The following is a 17,986-nucleotide window of genomic DNA, read 5'->3' as shown; positions in this document are numbered from 1 at the left end:
TTGCGGTCCAAGAACGTCATTCCCACAGTCTCCGCTAGTTCTGTGCACTCTGCATCGAAAAGCTTTCTACACACTTGGGTGTATCCGGAGTGTGTCGCTATTAAAGTTACTACATGGCCAAAGTTTTCATTGAACGCCAATGCCAAAGCATTTGGTATAGAATTTCTTAGGAACGAAATGTTGGGTTTGATTCTTTTAGCTAAATCTTGTAATACAAATTTTTTTTCTGTTTATTTGTTTTTAATGTAGCTTGAACACGCCAGACAGGAGGTATAAGGTAGAAAACAGTGCACTTCTTGCTATACCACCAATCATGTTTTTAATACAATTTTCAGCAATTTTCAGTGTTAAAAGAAGCACGAGGCACTTAGGAAAGTACCAACAAATGCAGTTTCAGTTAAATTGTTGGGATACTTTAAGGTCACTACAAGTGAGTGGAAAACTGGAAGCTGTACTGAACTGAAGAGGAAAAAATGAAATTCTGTGTATAACCAGATGGGGAATATTTGAGTTTTTAAGACCTGTCTTTAACTTTTTTTTACAAATTGAAAAATTGCGCTTCTAGTGACTCACAGATGAATGTGTGAAAGCAGTTTAGTCCATGTTAGAAATAACCACCAGAGGAATGGTGAGGTGTGGTTTGTTTATGCACCAGAGGAGTCTGTAAAACATTTTGCCTCCTTAAATAATAATGCAAACAAAATACAATCCCTAAATCTCAATCCAAATCAATGTGTATAGGAGGAAGATTTCAGTACGTGCTGCACAAGCAACATATTAATGACTTTCTCCAAATACTTTTTAATACTTTAGGCAGTCTTTTTACAAGACACGGAAACGGCTGGTTACCTGAGATGTACTCTCAAACCAAAGGGGACCAAGAGCCTGCTGACAGCACGACTCACCAGCACATGCACCTGCTGCTTCATCCCGGCTGGAACAAACATGCAAGTTTGTGGTTACCTACGGGACAGGGCAGCTCTGCGAGACCCGCTCAGCCCTTAACATCCCCAGCATTGCCTCGGGGGCCGCACGGTTCCAACCCTCCGGTTTGTACTTGACAACTGATCTTCCACAAGATGTGGAATTTAAAATTGCAGTAAGCGCCAACCTTGGAGCCGAGGAACGGCAGGGCAAGCGGATGCTTCTTTCTAACATCCTCTCCGAAATTAAAAGGATAAATTCTTAATTCACAAAGGAAGTTAAAAACTGGTATGGGGAACGGGTGTAGGCAGACCGTCCCTCCCTGGGACCCCTCTGCCAGCTCTCTCCTCCCAGCGCTGGCTCCAGCCCAGCCTTCCCCGGTCCGGCCGTCCCCGCCGGGGCCGCAGCAGGCGGGGGAGGCGGCGGCCCCGGGAGCTCCCCCGCTGGCCGGACCCCACGGCCGGACTACCCCATCCCGCCTCCCGGGAAGGGCCCCCGGCCCCGAGCCTCCCGCCGGCTGCCGAGGCGGCCGAGCCTCGCAAGCCACGCCCGGGCGCCCCGCCGGGGGCGGCCCCGCTGCTCAGTGGCCGCCGCGGCCGTCGCTCAGGCGGCCTCGCCGCTGGCCGCGGGGATGGTGGGGCGGGCGCCGAGGGGCGCGGGCAGCGCCCACAGCCCGGACGGCGCCCGGCGCGGCGAGCCACGGCCGGCCAGGTTTGACCTCCCTTTCGCTGCCCCTTCCCTCCCTTCGCGAGCACGGCTGTCCCCGGCGCGGTGCCGCTCCCGGCGGCGGGGGCGCGGCGGGCCGGCCGGCCGGCGCGGCGCCCCCCGGGCGGTACAGGCGGGGATGCTGTGCCAGGTCCCCCCGGACGGCACCGGCCGGGATGCTGTGCCGGGTGCCCCCGGGCGGTACAGGCGGGGATGCTGTGCCAGGTGCCCCCGGACGGCATCGGCGATGATGCTGTGCCAGGTCCCCCCGGGTGGCACCGGCGGGATTCTGTGCCAGGTCCCCGTGCTGTGCCGGGTCGCGGCAGGACCGCGGCGGGCGGCGGGCCGTGACCCCGGGACTCCCGAGTTGGAGCGCGGCGTGGGTCCCATAAGGTCCAGGCTCCTCTCGCCTAGATGGCAGTGCCGCTGCCGCATCCCTGCTGTCTTCCCCAAAATAGGAGAGCAAGAACACAATTCCCAAACAAATGTGCAAAATTAAGATACTTCTTAAATACCTGCACCTCCAGCTTTCGGAATGTCATGTAAAACTTAAACATTGGTACAAAGTGTGATGTCACGCTGCGACCTTAAATATTGCTATTATCAGGCAAAGGACATAAAATGATCTTCTGTGCTTTAATGTTGTTTGCGGAGTCTGTCTCTGGGACTGGAGTCCCAGCCCTGTCTGACTGTGTTGTTTCATGGGAACAAACTTACCAATATCTAGGAAGCAGCAGAAAAGGGTTTGTAAATCAGATTTTGAAGGAAGTTTTTTAAACGGCTTAGGCTACCGAAATTCTGTGTTTGTCTGAACACAGAATTATGCAAAATGAGTCAAATGGAAAATAAAGTTACCAGTGTTTGGAGGTCAGTAAGGGCCCTGGCCAGCAACAAACTTGAGAATGACTTCCTTGATTCCTAAACAGGTCCACTTTGTGTGTCATCATTTCCCTTCTCCAGGTCAACCTTTATGGATCCAGAAATATTTGTTAGTGCTGATGAAAAGGGGGAAGAAAGGGACCTGAAATTCGAGAGCTATAGTACAAATGTATTTGGACTGGCAAACATTTTAGAATAGTGAAGGACACTGCTAACGAAACAGAAAAACTTACCAAGCTTTCTCCAGCAGAGAGAGGACATCCAGAACATATGGACAGAATATGAAGCATTTAGTTAACTAAACACTGTTTTGTTAGAAACAGAGGAAAACACTTGACAGTGTAATAAGGAATATGTAAATTTTTTAACATGCTTCAAAAAGCTACAACATTGTTCCCTCCTTCCCCCTGAAATGTATTTTGATAATTTCCAAGCAGATGGCAAAGAAGAGGAAATTATATCAATCCCTTTTGGGGGGGAATGTGACATTCTGACTTCTTGAAGCCTAGAAAGAGGTTTATAAACTTAAAAAATGAAAAAGACGCATTTAATCTTTCCAGACTTGTCAAACTTGTCTCAATTAATTTTTGATGACATAATTAGAACTTAAGGCTTTAATGTGTGCTTTTTTAGTTTACTTCTCTAAAGGTTTAATTTTTAAAGGCTCAGGGGAAACGGAGGGCTTTGCGGTGGGAACTGGAGCAGGAAGAAGGGGCGGACTCTCTGTAGGTTTGAGTGCTGATTCAGAGTACTCTATTAAGCCAAGAGAGATGAACTCATTTTTTTCCTCCCTTGGGGAATCAGACAAGAAACAGGAAGTCATTGATTCTAAGTAAGATCATTCACTCTGCAATTGTAAACAGTGTATTATGTGCCTGTAAATATTTCCAGAACCCATTGGCTTCTTGGAAAATACGAAGCAAATTATTACAATCTCTAGCAAACAACCCTCAATAAAAAGGGTTATTTTCAATCTTTTTATCTGTAATGTTTATAGAGTGGAATATTAATTAGCTTGGACATTGAGAAACTACTTGGCTGGACACACTGTTCACTGCCAGAAATCCATCTACTCAAATGTTTTGTCTGTTGAAAGACAAACATTTTTAACTCCACCCTGTGATATTGTGCCCTACCAAAAAAGCAAAAATTCTTTCATTACTTGATCCATTTGGGTTTTCACTACCACAAACACTGAAATATCCCACTGTTAACCAGATGTTGGCTGCATCCATTTCTTTCTTATATAGCTACATAGACAGTCTAATAGTAAATTGCCACCCATTACTTAGGAGAGCAGAGTCCAGGCTGTCTGCCCAGATCACCCTGCAGCTGAACTTTCTTTTTCCCTCTGCAAAGTAGGAGAAGCTGCCCTTTCGAGGTGCCCCCTTCCCTCCTTGAATGGGAGGATTCTGCATAAGGTGACAAGAGCACAGAGTAAGGACAGGACCACGGTGAGCAGCTTGCTTCCCTGACAGTCCAGGGAATTTTCTGCCAAGCTTAAAAGGTGCGGGGGAAATGGTAAAAGACGTCATAGGTGTCTTGGTCACCTCGAAGTTGACATGTTTGTCTGCTTAAAGTTTAGAATTCAGGTGTTGTAAGATGAACTCAGGAAACTATTTTAATAACGTGCTTAAATCCTAATAATTCTGTGGGGATTTCTGAATGGGAGATTCCTGAATAGGGATGGTTGTAACCTCTGGCTTGGCAGGACCAAGACGAAGACAGAGCCAAGAATGGAGCGGTTATTTTCAGACAAGTGATTGTGGTGAAAAACTGACAAACTTTATTCAGTTTTTCTTTCTTAATTTTGCTTTTACCTTAAGATATGAAATGAAAAAAAAAAAACAAAACAAGGAAACTAGAGTATGTAAAAGGAAAGAAGGTTTTGGGCCAGTTTATCACCTGTTGAGCTATGATGAACTTGAGAGTAATGTGAGACATGGGAAATGGAGAAGAGAACTAGAAAGTATTACTGTAGCAAAGTGAAGGACTTTTTACAACCCCGCTGATGACTTTGATCTGTCTTGCGATGCTTTGCCTTTTCCTTTTTTCTTCTTGTTGTCAGAAGCAGTGTAAAAGATAAATGCATAGGTCCAGCTCCAGCTGAGGGATTTCAGCCAGGGCTGCCTCCTCCAGCACTGGGAGGAACAGAAGTGCTTGAACCTAGACTTCTGAAGGACTGGAGTAGTCATGGGGAGGGGGACTCTCCAACATGTTATTTATTAGTCTTAACTGTGGCAAGACTTGTGGAGAGCTATATTATGCATGATTTTTCTATGTCAGCCTTCATCACACTGGAAAGAGTGGCTACTTGCCTTTCCTTGTCAGTGCCTCACTGTTCATAGCATAGGTGACAAACATGCAGTATAACCTTCTGACCCATAGTTTTTGCTTTGTTGTTAGCTTCCAGCTGCCTTCCACTGAATGGTGGGTTTATATCTGTTTGTTATTTTTGAGATAAATTGGATACTTAGGAGCTATTCAGGCTTCATTTTCAAAGCTAAACCTAAGTGTTCAAAGCCCTACAAAGGCCAGGGCCTTTACTTAGCAAGGAAACTTTTTGGACTGAATGGTTACATTCAGCCTTCCACTTACTCTTTATTAAACTGTGTACAAATACTTGGAATATAACAGAGCCCAGTCCTTCTGCTTGCACACAGATGATTTTCTTGGCTTCTCAGACTCAGCTCTCATCCTGAATAATTTTTCCGGTACTGCTTGTCCAGAAGGGCACTGAGATTAATTTCCAGAAGGCATGAGCAGTAAAATGGGGATAAAAGCACAGACTTGAAACTGAAACATGCATGAACCAGGATGTCCTGAGATCTGCAACAGCTAATGTAAAGGGTTTGTTTTTCGGGGGGGGGGGAGTCCATTAGGGACCATTTGCTCACCTGCCTTTACATTTAGAACCAGACACTCCCCTTTGCATCTCATTAAGGAGATTAAATTTTAAAGGCAATTTGATTAAGCATAAGAATTTTAAAATACTTTTAAAAGAGTCATCTGCCAAACATTGAACTCATGTAAAACCAAATGTTCTACTAACATACAGAGACAGTTACACCTATGAAAGGCATTTTCTAAGCAAAACTCAGTTCTCTGCAAGCCTTTTGGATATATACAATAACTGAAGATTAAAATCTGTGCTGTGTCTCTGCTTATCAAGGAAAACTAACTGCAGCCCCCAAAAATTGGAGAATTAAAATATGATAAAACTATGTATTAGCAACACAGATGTCAGAATTTGATAGTTATGATTAAGGCCTTTGTAAAGTAGTGTATTTTTAGTAAGTTTTATGAAACTGTACATGTACAAAATTTGGACACATTCTTGAGATTTATATAAAATAGGTTAGTATGTATATTTAAAAAAAGTCAGACATTAAATACATACTCAATTTGACGTGGAGATTTTTGTCCCTTTCTTTTTCTAGCATAAATATGGCTGAACTTTCAGAGCCAGAAGGTACTGTAAACTGGAAGGAAAGATGTTTAACTTTGGAGTCACAGTTAATGAAATTTCGTCTCCAAGCAAGCAAGATCAGAGAATTGTTAGCAGAAAAGGTGGGTCTCGTGGTATGAATTTTAATGCTCTATAAATTATTTTACTTTAAGATTGGAGTTGGTCACATGTCATGGTTTGAGATTACAAGTACCAAGATTTTTTCAGAAGAGGAAAAATAGCATTTAAAAACAAAATATAAGGAAAATAGGTATGTTTTAATGCTATGAAAGAATTTCATACATCAAAATTGCCTGCAAGAAATGTTCATTTTCAAATAAGACCACACGGGCAACTCTCCTGCAGAGAAAAATATGTATCCAGTAATGACTTCTGCAACATGTGGTTTAAGACACAGAAATTCTCATGGAGAAAATCCAGAAGTATTATTTTCCCCAGTTTCCTTACTAAATCATATAATTTACCAGATTTTATTTTCCTATAATAAGGCATCTCCAACTATGGCTCATCACCTAAGTCTGGGGACCCAGGAAGTTGAAAATCATTTAAATTGAAGAATATTTTAAAAATATGTATTTTCCAATAGTGAACCATTTCACTTGGCATATTCAAGTATGTGTATCCCAACAGTCAACCGTTGTCTGTTCATGGCTTTATCTATTCTATGAAGGCACAAATCCTCAATGTGAGATGGGAAAAAATTAATAAAGAAATTTAGTACTTTCTGGATTAGACTTTGCTAAGTAGGCAAGAAAATTAACAGCAATATAAAATAATTTTTAATAAAAATGTTTAATCACATCAAATTCCACTGAAATGGTATTTTTACAGTTAGTACTCCAAATAGTAGTGCTTTGGCTTGACTAAAAATACTGCTTTTAAAAAGCAATGTAGTTGAAAACACTAAATTGTTTGCCCAAACCTGTATTTTTTCTTATAGCAAACTCTAATTGAAGAGACATTGCAGAATATTAAGTTTTGAAAGAACAATGAGCTGTTCAAAAGCCATCCCTTGAAATTTCATTTAGGAATTAAAAAAAAAAAAAGGAATGCTACTTTTATCTTTCATTCCAGTTAGGAAGGCTTATGGATAAGGTAATAAGTTACTCAGAGGAGAACATCCATCAAAGAGTACAATACTGGCTGCTGTACCACTCCACAAGATTATTGGGTGCTTGCACAATCGGAGCTGTTCTGTCTCTTTACCCCATTTGGATCACTGCATTTAGAGATTAGGAATGGAAGTCAAGTGGCTAAATAGTCTACATGACTTTTTGGGGAACCTTCCAGTCCCCAAAACTACCATGTTTTGTGTGGCTGCTGCTGAATATAGTTTTGGCAACCAAAAAGTTAAGATTCATGAACAGCAGTTCACAAAACTGAGTTTAAAGGAAAAAATATAGAAATTTGAATGCTTTCTATTTGACTTTTCACTTTATTCCTTTACAGTTTGCATTTACAGGCTGTTAACTGCTAGAAATATCCCCTTAACAGAAATATATGCATAGTCATATAATTTCAACTATTAGCATTTAAAAAACCCAAACAAACAGAAAACGGGGGATGAAATCACAAGTCTTCAGCACAGTGCCTGAAACAAAGCACTGAGAGCAAATGACTCCAAAATAGTAAAAAATCTTAAGCACTTGTCATGTTACTGCCTCTTGTTTTACTTTGTCTTATCTTTCTCAGAACTTTTAGAAAAAGTCAAGTGTATACAGATACTACAAATGGGAGAAACATTTTCTGCTGAAACCACAGGTCCAACAAGTATTCAGTTGGGATAATTCAATATATTACTCTCCAGAGAAGAGCATTAACAGACTTCCTGAAAAATGATCCTTCTCCTCACTTTGTCACTTTGACTTTTTAGTATGAATTTTCACTCATCAACTGGAGTTCAGTTGGGATATGCATCAAAGACTGGTTAGACCTCAACCAAATTGAATGATATTCATGTGCAAAGATAGCAATCTTGAAGAATTCAAAACCAACCATGTTCAAAAGGAGCACTAAATTCTTTATACGTATTTGTGTGTTGGTTTTGTTTGCCAATAATCCAGTTATTTTGTAACACATATTTTTTGGAAATTTTGCAAACGATTCTCAGTATTTGTTAAAAGAAAGAAAGACTTACAGTAGTTTGAAATTAAACTGCATGGGATTGTTACTCACAAACATATTTGGGAAATAGCAAAGTGAATAATGAAGATTGGCCAGTACTTGATGATCATCCTGATATTAATGACAAAGAATAATACAGCTGATTTCAGCCTTTATAGGTACTTTCTAGTACCTATTTGTTACCTGTTACAGAACGAGACAAATTGGCAAAGCACTCAAATAATTCTCACTCTTACTTTGATTAGCACAGGCCTTTATTTGTGGTTTTGTTTACAAACATCTCTGCTATGAAATGTGTACTAAACCACTGAACAATAGCACCAGACAGCATTCCACTTCAAAACAGCAACAGAAATCACAGTACTGTGGCATGATAGACGTAAAACCCTGTGGGTATTATACTATGTAATTGTTTTAGAAAAGAGTAAGAATGATATTGTGACAAAACAGGTAGTATCTACAGGAAGGTAAGAGAAATGAATTGGTGATAATTCTCTAGCCTTCCTTCTTGGTGTGTGTTTGAGAGGTATCTCTCCAAGACAGTGAATCAGGAAGAGAAGTTTTCATCCTATTATACACTGTGTGTATGACTTGTCAGAAACTGCCATTGGGTTTTTCCCCTTATATTTGTTCTATAACTTAATCTAAAATCAGACTTAAGTAAGGGATTACTTGAATCTATCCATTTCCAATATCTGTGTCTGTGACCCATGTGCTTCTGCAAATGTATTCAGACTGTGGATTAATTGAAGTACTTTTCTTAGACACTAGAAATCAAATACCTTTGCAAAGTTGTTATTTGATATTTCCCCTGCAAATAAATGAACAGTCAACATGCAAAATCTTGAGTATATTATTCTAATAGATGTTAGAAAAACTATTTACTGTGTTCTGTAAGTTTAGCAAGTACTCATCCTTGAACCTTAGTGGCTGAGAACTTTGAGAAATTTGCATTGTAAATGTGTTTCAGCAGTCTACCAGAGCTTAAATTTTTTAGTGAGCTTGGGGAGAAGAAGAGAGAGAAGCAAGGGAATACAGAGTGTTTTCAGAAAACTTAATCCATTCACTGTTGTTTATTTGTTGGAGTTTTTAATATTTTTTGCATTTTGCCAAGTAAAGAGTATATTTATAAATCTAACATGCAAAGAAAGAGACCTTGTTGGAGTTTTAAGCAGAAGCTGCTGCTGTAAGTGGGAGAGGTCTTTACAGGAATTTAAGGAATGATGTAGAAAGTATCCTAGTAGGCCAAATTTAGGATGGCTGTGGAACTGAGTTTTAAGCAGAAGCCTTTATTTGAATGCAGCTTGAGTCTTATGTATATGAAGAGTTTACTAAAAAAACGACTTTGTTGAATAGAAGATTACAGTATTCTACTGAAAGTTAAGCTTCCAGCTGGCATTTCAAGTTGTAGGAAAAGTTGGTGACCTTCATTCTTTTCATAGTAAGTGCATTTTTCACTTAAAATATGTGTGCAACATCAGGTGTAAAGTTAATGTTCTTCCTACTGCTAAAATTCCTTTTAGTAGGAAAACTACATAGCTGTGTTAAATTCCCACTTGGGCAGCCTCCACTGAATTTCTTTTTCATGAGACCCTGTAAGGACTGAATATGGCACTAACCCAAATGTTGCATTATGGGCTGTCCAGTAATACTCACCATTCTCATGAATGTCTCCCAAGTTTGTTTCCTTCAGTGTTTCCTTCCTTATGTTATGCTTTAAGTTATTTTCAACAAATATAAATGATTATGAGAGAGAATTATTTTCATACGTATATTGATTTGTTTGCTTTTAACCTTCCAGTTGAATATTCTCCTTATACATGCTCAGCTGACAATGGAGCGTGTACATGACAAATGCAATAATGTTTATACTTTCTGTATAGTTTATAAAAACTGAATGATAACCAACTTTTAGACTGAATACTATTTCCTAGATGTTCAAAAGCATAACACATTTCAGACTTTGTCTTACAAACCAACAGCTAAATCCAGCTCCCACAGTATTTTTACTCATTTCACAGTCCTATTTGTGGTATGTCATTTGTCACTGAAAATGAGGCAGATGCAGTATATTTTGTTATCTCTGGCATGACAATTTCATGTTTAATATTTCCAGAGGAAAAGTCTGTAACGTTTGACTTATGCAGTGATTGCCAATATGAAACTTGTAAAAAAAGCACACTGAATATTTCCATTCAAAAGATTATGAAGGGTAAACTAAAAGAGAGCAATGTACCTTTTAACTGAAATTACTCAAATAAGGTTATTTTTCAGTATTTCATTGCTCTTAAGACTTCTCATCATGGAAAATAAAATCAGATGCAATTAAGAAGATACAAGAGAAAGCAAGGAAAGTTAAAAAACAAATTTATATGGGTAGAGCCTTAGATATGTTAACACCTTTTTAATACCTACACATTTTTCTTATATTTTCATTTTTATCCTTCCTCTATTATTAAGTTTATACTATGCCTTTTTATAACAGTGTAGGTTTTGTGGTTTTGTACGTCTTAAGACTAAATTCTAAGGAGGCTGAAGATGAAAAAAAAAAAGAACTCAGGAAGCAATAAATTAGCTGTTCTTGTAGAGGCCTGGCTGGGTAATGGCATGAAGAGCACAGCCCTTGCTGTGAGGCCAGAGGATTCTTATCTTCCCTTGGGTGGCACAGAGGCAAGGGCATCAGTTCTATTCCAGCCCATCTGAGATGGGAAGTTTCTGAAAGTTATGGAAGCTGCGATAGTCGGCAGATCTTTAGCCAATCTAATGTTTAGCATTTCATTTTTAGGAGCTACAAGATATTTTTTTCTCCATTTTTCATGGTGAGAACTCTTTTTGCTCTTAGGAATTACCCATTTAATTTTCATTTCCTTGACGAGTATTTTCAGGCTTTAAATATTTGTTGTCTTGTCTTTAAACTGCAATATGCAGCCTTACATATATTTCTGGAATCCCCTGCTCCCTCAACATCTGTTTCCTAAGTGTCCTATACCTTTTAATTTCATGAATAAATTCAGTTTCAGTCAGGTTTTCAATTTGTAAAATGTCAGTGGGTGGTACCTTTGATTCTTAAGCTATCACCTCTCAGGCAGTGGCACAGAAAAAAGGCCCCCTGTTTCAGATGGACATTCATGTTGTGGCTCTAATCAGAAGTCACAATTCAGTGAAACAGGTATAGAATTTCCACAATTGCAGAACAATGATCAATGCACAACAAGGCAGATCAACAAGCAGCTCCTGATACGTTTATCTTTTTCATTTTAAGCACTATATGAGACTTCTTTTTTCTTTGCCTGCCAAAGTGCTTCTTTCCTCTTGCTAAACTCTCTCCACTTCTTGCAAGGCTTTGAATGTTAGGGTAACATCTGTTTGTGCTAGAGTGCTGGTCTACCTAATTTGTATTTGACTCTTTCTCTGCATTATAACTATCAGGACAAGATCTGAGTTGGAAAAGATGACAGCCAGAAAGAGTGAACATTACTGCTGTTTTAGCAGGCTTAGGAAAGTCCTTTGAGTGACACTGGGAAAAACACAGTTACTCAGCCAACATTACATGCTGCTCAATTCTCCACTATGCTGCCTCCCAAATCCCACTGCTGAATTTAACTTTTTTAAGTCTGGCAGCTTTCCTAGACTACCAGTTCTGGAAGAGTTCCTTCCTTGGGCTTTTCTGTTCTATATTTTTAATTTATATAGTTTCCAGAAGAAATCATTCATTTTACTACAATGAACGCAACTGAGATAGGGTTGGTTTTTTCATATGTCCTTTTCACCCATTTAATGATTGCTAAGAAGATCTTTTGAGCTAAACAATTCTTAATATCATGTTTAAATATTGAAAAGTACTTGAAAGAAGTAAAATTTAACTCAGCTGTAATACTGGTCTCATCATGGAGGATTATAGACGTTTTGAGTCTGATCATTTTGGAAACAGTAAATACAGGTTTCATTTTGTTCCAAGGAAAGGCTTTTGTGCTAAGCACAGTTCATCGGAATGAGTTGAACTGCTAAAAATTAGAGTTAAGAGAGACTTGCAGTTAAGAAGTGCCTTTTGCTTAACTAAAAGAGCAGTGCCAGAACTTGCTGGAGTTAGAAGTGTATGGGGTTGTGATTCTGCACATGAAAACTGCAGAACTATTAGCCATCTGCAGAAGAAGCAGGAGGAGTATATATGTCTACATAGGTGTGTTTGTACACATACATACATATAAATAAATCACCAAATAATCAAATTGTTTTGATACTCCATATACTAGTGTGGCAGAGAAAGAGGAGTTGGTTAGATGGCAAATTTGCAGAGGAATACTTGGCACTGCTTCATTCATGTGAAGAATTGTAGCTTTTTGCTTTTTACTTGGTGTCCTAGTTACAGTGGCCAGGACCAGTTTATCACTATGTGGGTGTAACCAAAATTGTGTATTCTACACCCTCTTAGTCATTTCTGATGGACAGTTAATAATGGATCGTTTGCAGCAGCTGCCCAGGGCACACCTGACACCTCAGGCTACAAGGCGGGTCTTAAACAACTCTGGGAAACAGAGGAGTGTTTCTGTCTTCACACCAATGACTCAGCTGTGATAACTCCCCTCCAGGGAGTCATTATCACCTTCACACCCAGCCTGAGGGGTCATGTCAGCTAATGGGCCATCAAAGACTCCAAAAATATCCCATGATTCATAGAGTAAAGCACCCATTGTGGAACTCCCTGCCCTGGGGGAGGTGCTGGGCATTCCCACCTGAACCTGAGCATATATAATCTTGGTTTTGAGGACTTCTGGTACCATTCATTGGATCCAGAGGAGGACCAGAACCTCAATAGGACTGTAACTGCCACTCTTGACCAGACTGCAACCATCATTCTCATCAACAGGTTTTTCCCTCTGTTTTGTACTCGGGGGAGCACGTGGCACTCAGCACAGGGGCAAATGAACACCATTCTGCTCGTGCCCCAGGCTGCTGGGCTATACATCTGGGGTTTGTGGGTTAAAACCAATTTTTATCTGTATCACTGTATTTATTGTAATCTTTTCGTGAAATTGTAACTCTGACTTGTAATCTCTTTTTGAGTTGGGTTCATTTCCCCTGCCGGTTTACCTTTAAACCAGCACACTTGGTATTAAAAATGGAGAATTTGGGACAACAAGAAACATGGGAGTGCACTGAAAAGTGGCAACTTGCAAACTGCCAGGTTGTGAGCATGTAGCTTTTGGGATTTAAGCCAGAAAACTAAGCCTTTCATCTAAAGATTTTATTTCATGTAGGAAATAAGAACAAATGGTAAAATTTCATATACTGCAAACCAGTGAAATAGGCAGGAAAATTCGCCATGCATGATCTGTGAGCAGCATAAGGAACATTTGAGCCCTGTGGAGACTCAGCCTTTGGCACTAGCCTCTTTGGGGCATTCTAGGGCAAACAGGAGATTAAGTTCAGACAGCAATTCTTCATTTTGATGAGTAAAAAACTGAGTAATACTTTTACAACTTTCATCTTGTTCTAGGGAAAAGCTGTTGTGCCAAAATACCAAATTTCATTTTCCACTGAAGGTGTATTTCATTTTATAAATATAGGTGGTCTGAAGTATCATTTCCTAGATATATGTGACAAAAAAGGTTTCTATTAATTAGTTAAAATGTAAAGCTGTTCTGTTAAAGATAAGTGTTTCTAATTACTGTATTTCCTTTGGGATAAAAAAAACAACCAGTAAAGAACTAAGTGTTTCTTCCTTCCTTAAGGCTTGTGCTCATTCCTCCTTTACAAACTACCTTCTTGTTTATTTTTCCTGTGAAATATTGGTGTATTTATTTTACATTTTTGCATTTTGGGTGTTTCATCTATATGTCTTAATTAGGAAGGTCATATTATGAAGTTTGTTGTAGTTAATAAAGGTTTAGCACTGCCTTTATGGAAAATACATAATAAATAGAATAGTAATGTCAAGACAGAAGGACTAGTGTTTGAAAATACGGATGGAACATACCCAGTCAGCTTTGTAATAAATGAATTACAGAAGTAGGAGGAATATAACTGTATTTTCCTAAACTAAACCACCAGAAGAGAGACCTTTTCATACAAAGTCATGGTTCTAAAACGGTTTTACTATTGCTTTTAACTGACAAATGCATGCAAGGCTTTATGTATGTATAGATAGGGCATAACATATTTTAAACCACAAAAACTAGTGGTTGTCAAAGCCACTGACAAGCAGATTACTTGCTTTTATGGCGTAATGACTTTTCTTACAGAAATGCAGAGATTTCTTGCAATATTTGTGTCTAATATAGGAATAAATATAGGAATATAGAATCAAAAGGGGAAATCTTGGTCATGTGCTGTGCTCTGGAATAGCTGACAGGCATATTCTTTAAATCACTTATAAACTTACCAGTCATCATACAAAAATCCCCACAAATCTTTTGCCTTCATAGCTTCTATTAGAAGGCAGTTCTAAAATCTTTCTTACTCAATGTGAAAAATGAGATTCTTCTAATTTCCAGCCTATATTTATTCATCACTGTTTATATCTGCTTCCCCCTTTGAAAGACAGTTGTAGGTGTGTTTTTAGCCCTCAATTGCTTCTCCTACTTGTTTATTTATAGAAGCAACCAAAGACTCATGTTTCTTTGGTTTTGGTAAGTTCTGTGTGGTATGAGGACTGGTAGGTCACTGAATGTAAAAATGGACAGATTTAGTACCCTTTTTGTTTTTATGTGAAACATTATTTTCCAACCACAGATGGTTTGGGTGCTTTCTTTTCACACAATAAGAATTGAAAATTTGAAATGCAAGATAAATAAACAGACTCTAAACATGCCATTCTCAAATCAGGGGAAGTTCATCAATAGACAAACTGTATTTCTGCTTCAGAAACATTAGATTTTAATTCATTTTTCATTTTTGAAAACTTTGAGTTATTATCAGCATGCTTTGAAAAGAGAAGTGATACTTTTTGTTTGTTAATGGTTGCATTTTTTCCTATATTTATTTTTTTAAAATTCAAAAAAGTCTATGTGATACAACTGTTTATAATATTGAAAACTAGGGAGACATTGTTTTATGCACTGATTTTAGTGTAAACTTCAAACGTGAATGGGACAAATGGTTATGTTGGAAGTTGAGTTGGATAAAATACTAGGGGGTTGTTCCTATACATAACATACATCTTTCAGATTTCAAAAATGAACAAATTGCATCAGTTTTTATTTTTATAATAAAATATTTCCTTTGAAATTATTAACTACTTCAAATAACAGGAAAATTAGCATTTTAGTGCTGTGATTTCTCTTCTAATGAACACTACAGGAACAGTTATCTCTCCGTATACATATATAGACGAAAGTATATATACACATATATGCATGCAAAGGGAGTATTTTTGAAATCTGTGTGATGATTTTTGAGTTTAAACCCTTTGGTGATTTCAAGAATCACTGTATGATTTGTATTTGTATTGTATAAAATTCCTAGTAAGTGTGTTGTGCTCAATGCCCAGACCTCCAAGGCAGTACACCTCTTGTTTTTATTGCTGTCATGTTCCTTCAAAGGATTCAGTATTTATTCACATGTGGCATTTCTCTGTTCATTGTTTGAATAAAAATAGCTCAGTTTGATGAATGTCAGATGTAGAGTGGCTATTTCCATAGTAAGTTTGAAAACAAATCTGTTTCTAACAATAGATACTGTTTGCTATAATTTAAGTAATGGATGCAGCATGCACTAATGCATTTTCCTGGAAATTCTAAGAGGATTTTTCACCTGAAGAGGGAAGGAGAAAGTGCAGGTTAAAGTAGCAGCCTGTTCTGTGTTGATACTGTTCTTTAGTCAGCATGCATATATTTTTTGTTCATGGGCCTAAAACATTTATTAATTATATTTAAGACTGTAAAATCAAAACCAGCACAGATTATGACAGGACATCTCTAAATCTTAATAAATTTCACAAAGAACCTTTGCCAATCTGATGTGAGTGACAAGAATATTTCATACAAGCAGTTTGTTGAACTGGGGCATTATTTAAAGTTACCTCATTCAAGACATGATAGAAAATTAAGCTTAAATACACTGCAGTTGCCAAATGTAATAAATGGCATGATGGCCCTCCATATTTCTCCTGGGAAGCCAACTTTGTCTGTTGATCCTTTACAGACTGTAGTTCAAACAATGTCTAACCTATCAGATCATACATAACATTTTGATCTAGCAGTGCTGGCAGTTTGCACAAATGTATCTAGGAAGAAGTTGGTGAGACAGAGGTATAATTCAACAGACCCTTCTGTTTTTTGAATCATGCTCTGTATAAAGTCAGAGTTGGTCATCAAGATTCACAATGTAGCCTGCATCCATAGAGCACATTGACCTTTGCCTGTAACTGGGGATATGACAGCTGTTACCTGCCACTTCCATTGTGAGTTCAAGTTGTTTTTTTAATTTGAGGATCTTAAGCTATCAATCCATGGTCTGAAATTGTCTTCATAGTCACTGAGTAGAGGATTTATCCCTGCATTTCATTCATGATGAGTTCAAAGCAGAACTTGATTTAAACAATTAGCTATTGACCCAGTCACATGTAGTCACCTCTCATCTCTCTCTCAGTAATGCTGTGATCATTGTGATTAAATTCATCACTAATTTTAAGAAGGTTTCAGGTTAGGTTTTGTTTGTGAAAGGAAATCCTTCTTTTGGAACTAGTTCCAGTCTTTTGTCCAAAAAGTTTGATAGGCCTCAAAGTTTGATATCCTAAAGCAATGATTTTTTTCTGCTTAACTTCACAGACCTACAAAGAAGCAAAGCAGTCAGAGTATAGATGTAAATCTAATTTTTTTAAGCAAAACCATTTTGTGGATTGTTTAGAGATTATTTATGCAAATGGAAAAAAATATTTTTTAAGTTTCATTATTATTACTGTAGACTCTGAAAAATAAATCTATCTAAACTCTAAATAAGGGAAAATCAGCACTCAGTAAATATTAGGTAGCATCAAATTATTGAAATGCTGGCCAATTTAATTTTAGTAGAAATGTCAATGTTTGGTAACTATGGTATTCTATTCTTGCTGAATAATAGAGAAGGCTTTCTATAAGCAGGAGTTTTCTAAAGTAAATTGAAGACCTGTTAGAAATTTTGCAAATAAAATCTCACATTTAGTTGTTGCCCGGAAGCTGATTGATGTATCCCTATGGTGAGACAACACAAAGCTTCCTATCACACTTTCTTGAAATAGTTACCTGTTTAATAAGAACCTTGTTCTTCCATTTTTAATCTCTGAATGATCTTAGTAGTTCTCTCAGCTCCTTTGGCTCCTAGCTTTACATTCATCTTAGCAACAGCTTTATTCAAATCAACTTCTTTGTCCCAGTAGTCTACATGAACCTACTATTACAGTTCTGGTCCTGTGCAACAGTAAATATTCCTAGCAAGAGGTGCACTGTGCAGTTTGTGCACAAACATGGAATGAACCTAAGTCTTTAGTGCACTGCATTATCCAGAACTCAAACTGTATTATGCAGAACTCAAACAAGAGCAGCCCTACTGCTTAATGCTTGGACAAGGGCTCATGATTATTAAGATACTGCTGGAGAGACTAGTTGTTTTCAGATTTCAGTTGAATTGGAGTTGAGCTGCAGTGGCAGCAGAGTGAACTTGGCAAGCAACATTTTCAGGTTTTAGTTCCATTTATTAAATTTGTCAGGTTTCTGGTACTACCTAACAGCTGAAATTACTCCTACTTTTGGAACATAAATTAATTACCAGTTATGTTTACAAGTTGTTTGCCTGTGAAGGCTGATGAACAACTTGCTACTCATCAGCAGTGAACTTCACATTACAAATATCAGAAGGAGTTTTCATCAAAATATTCTAGAGCATTGAGTCATAATATTATAGAATATT

General features: G+C 38.4%; 1 protein-coding gene across 5 annotated transcripts in view; it reads left to right on the top strand.

The window, feature by feature from the left end:
- Positions 1-1,521: 1,521 nt before the first annotated feature.
- The window catches only part of PLEKHH2 (pleckstrin homology, MyTH4 and FERM domain containing H2), a 54,478-nt gene continuing 38,013 nt past the window's right edge, over positions 1,522-17,986 (top strand). For 2 of the 5 annotated variants that reach the window (XM_071577467.1, XM_071577451.1), the window contains exons 1-2: positions 1,522-1,635; positions 5,949-6,078. In XM_071577467.1, the coding sequence (XP_071433568.1) occupies positions 1,556-1,635; positions 5,949-6,078 (210 nt within the window). In that variant the 5' untranslated portion in view covers positions 1,522-1,555. Of the gene's footprint in view, positions 1,636-3,941; positions 3,963-5,948; positions 6,079-17,986 lie in introns of those variants that run through there. The other 3 variants (XM_071577475.1, XM_071577458.1, XM_071577484.1) reach the window with 3 other exon arrangements.

The sequence above is a fragment of the Pithys albifrons genome, chromosome 2 (genome assembly GCF_047495875.1).
Source record: "Pithys albifrons albifrons isolate INPA30051 chromosome 2, PitAlb_v1, whole genome shotgun sequence".
Classification (NCBI taxonomy): domain Eukaryota; kingdom Metazoa; phylum Chordata; class Aves; order Passeriformes; family Thamnophilidae; genus Pithys; species Pithys albifrons.
This window is presented reverse-complemented; position numbering and strand designations above follow the sequence as displayed.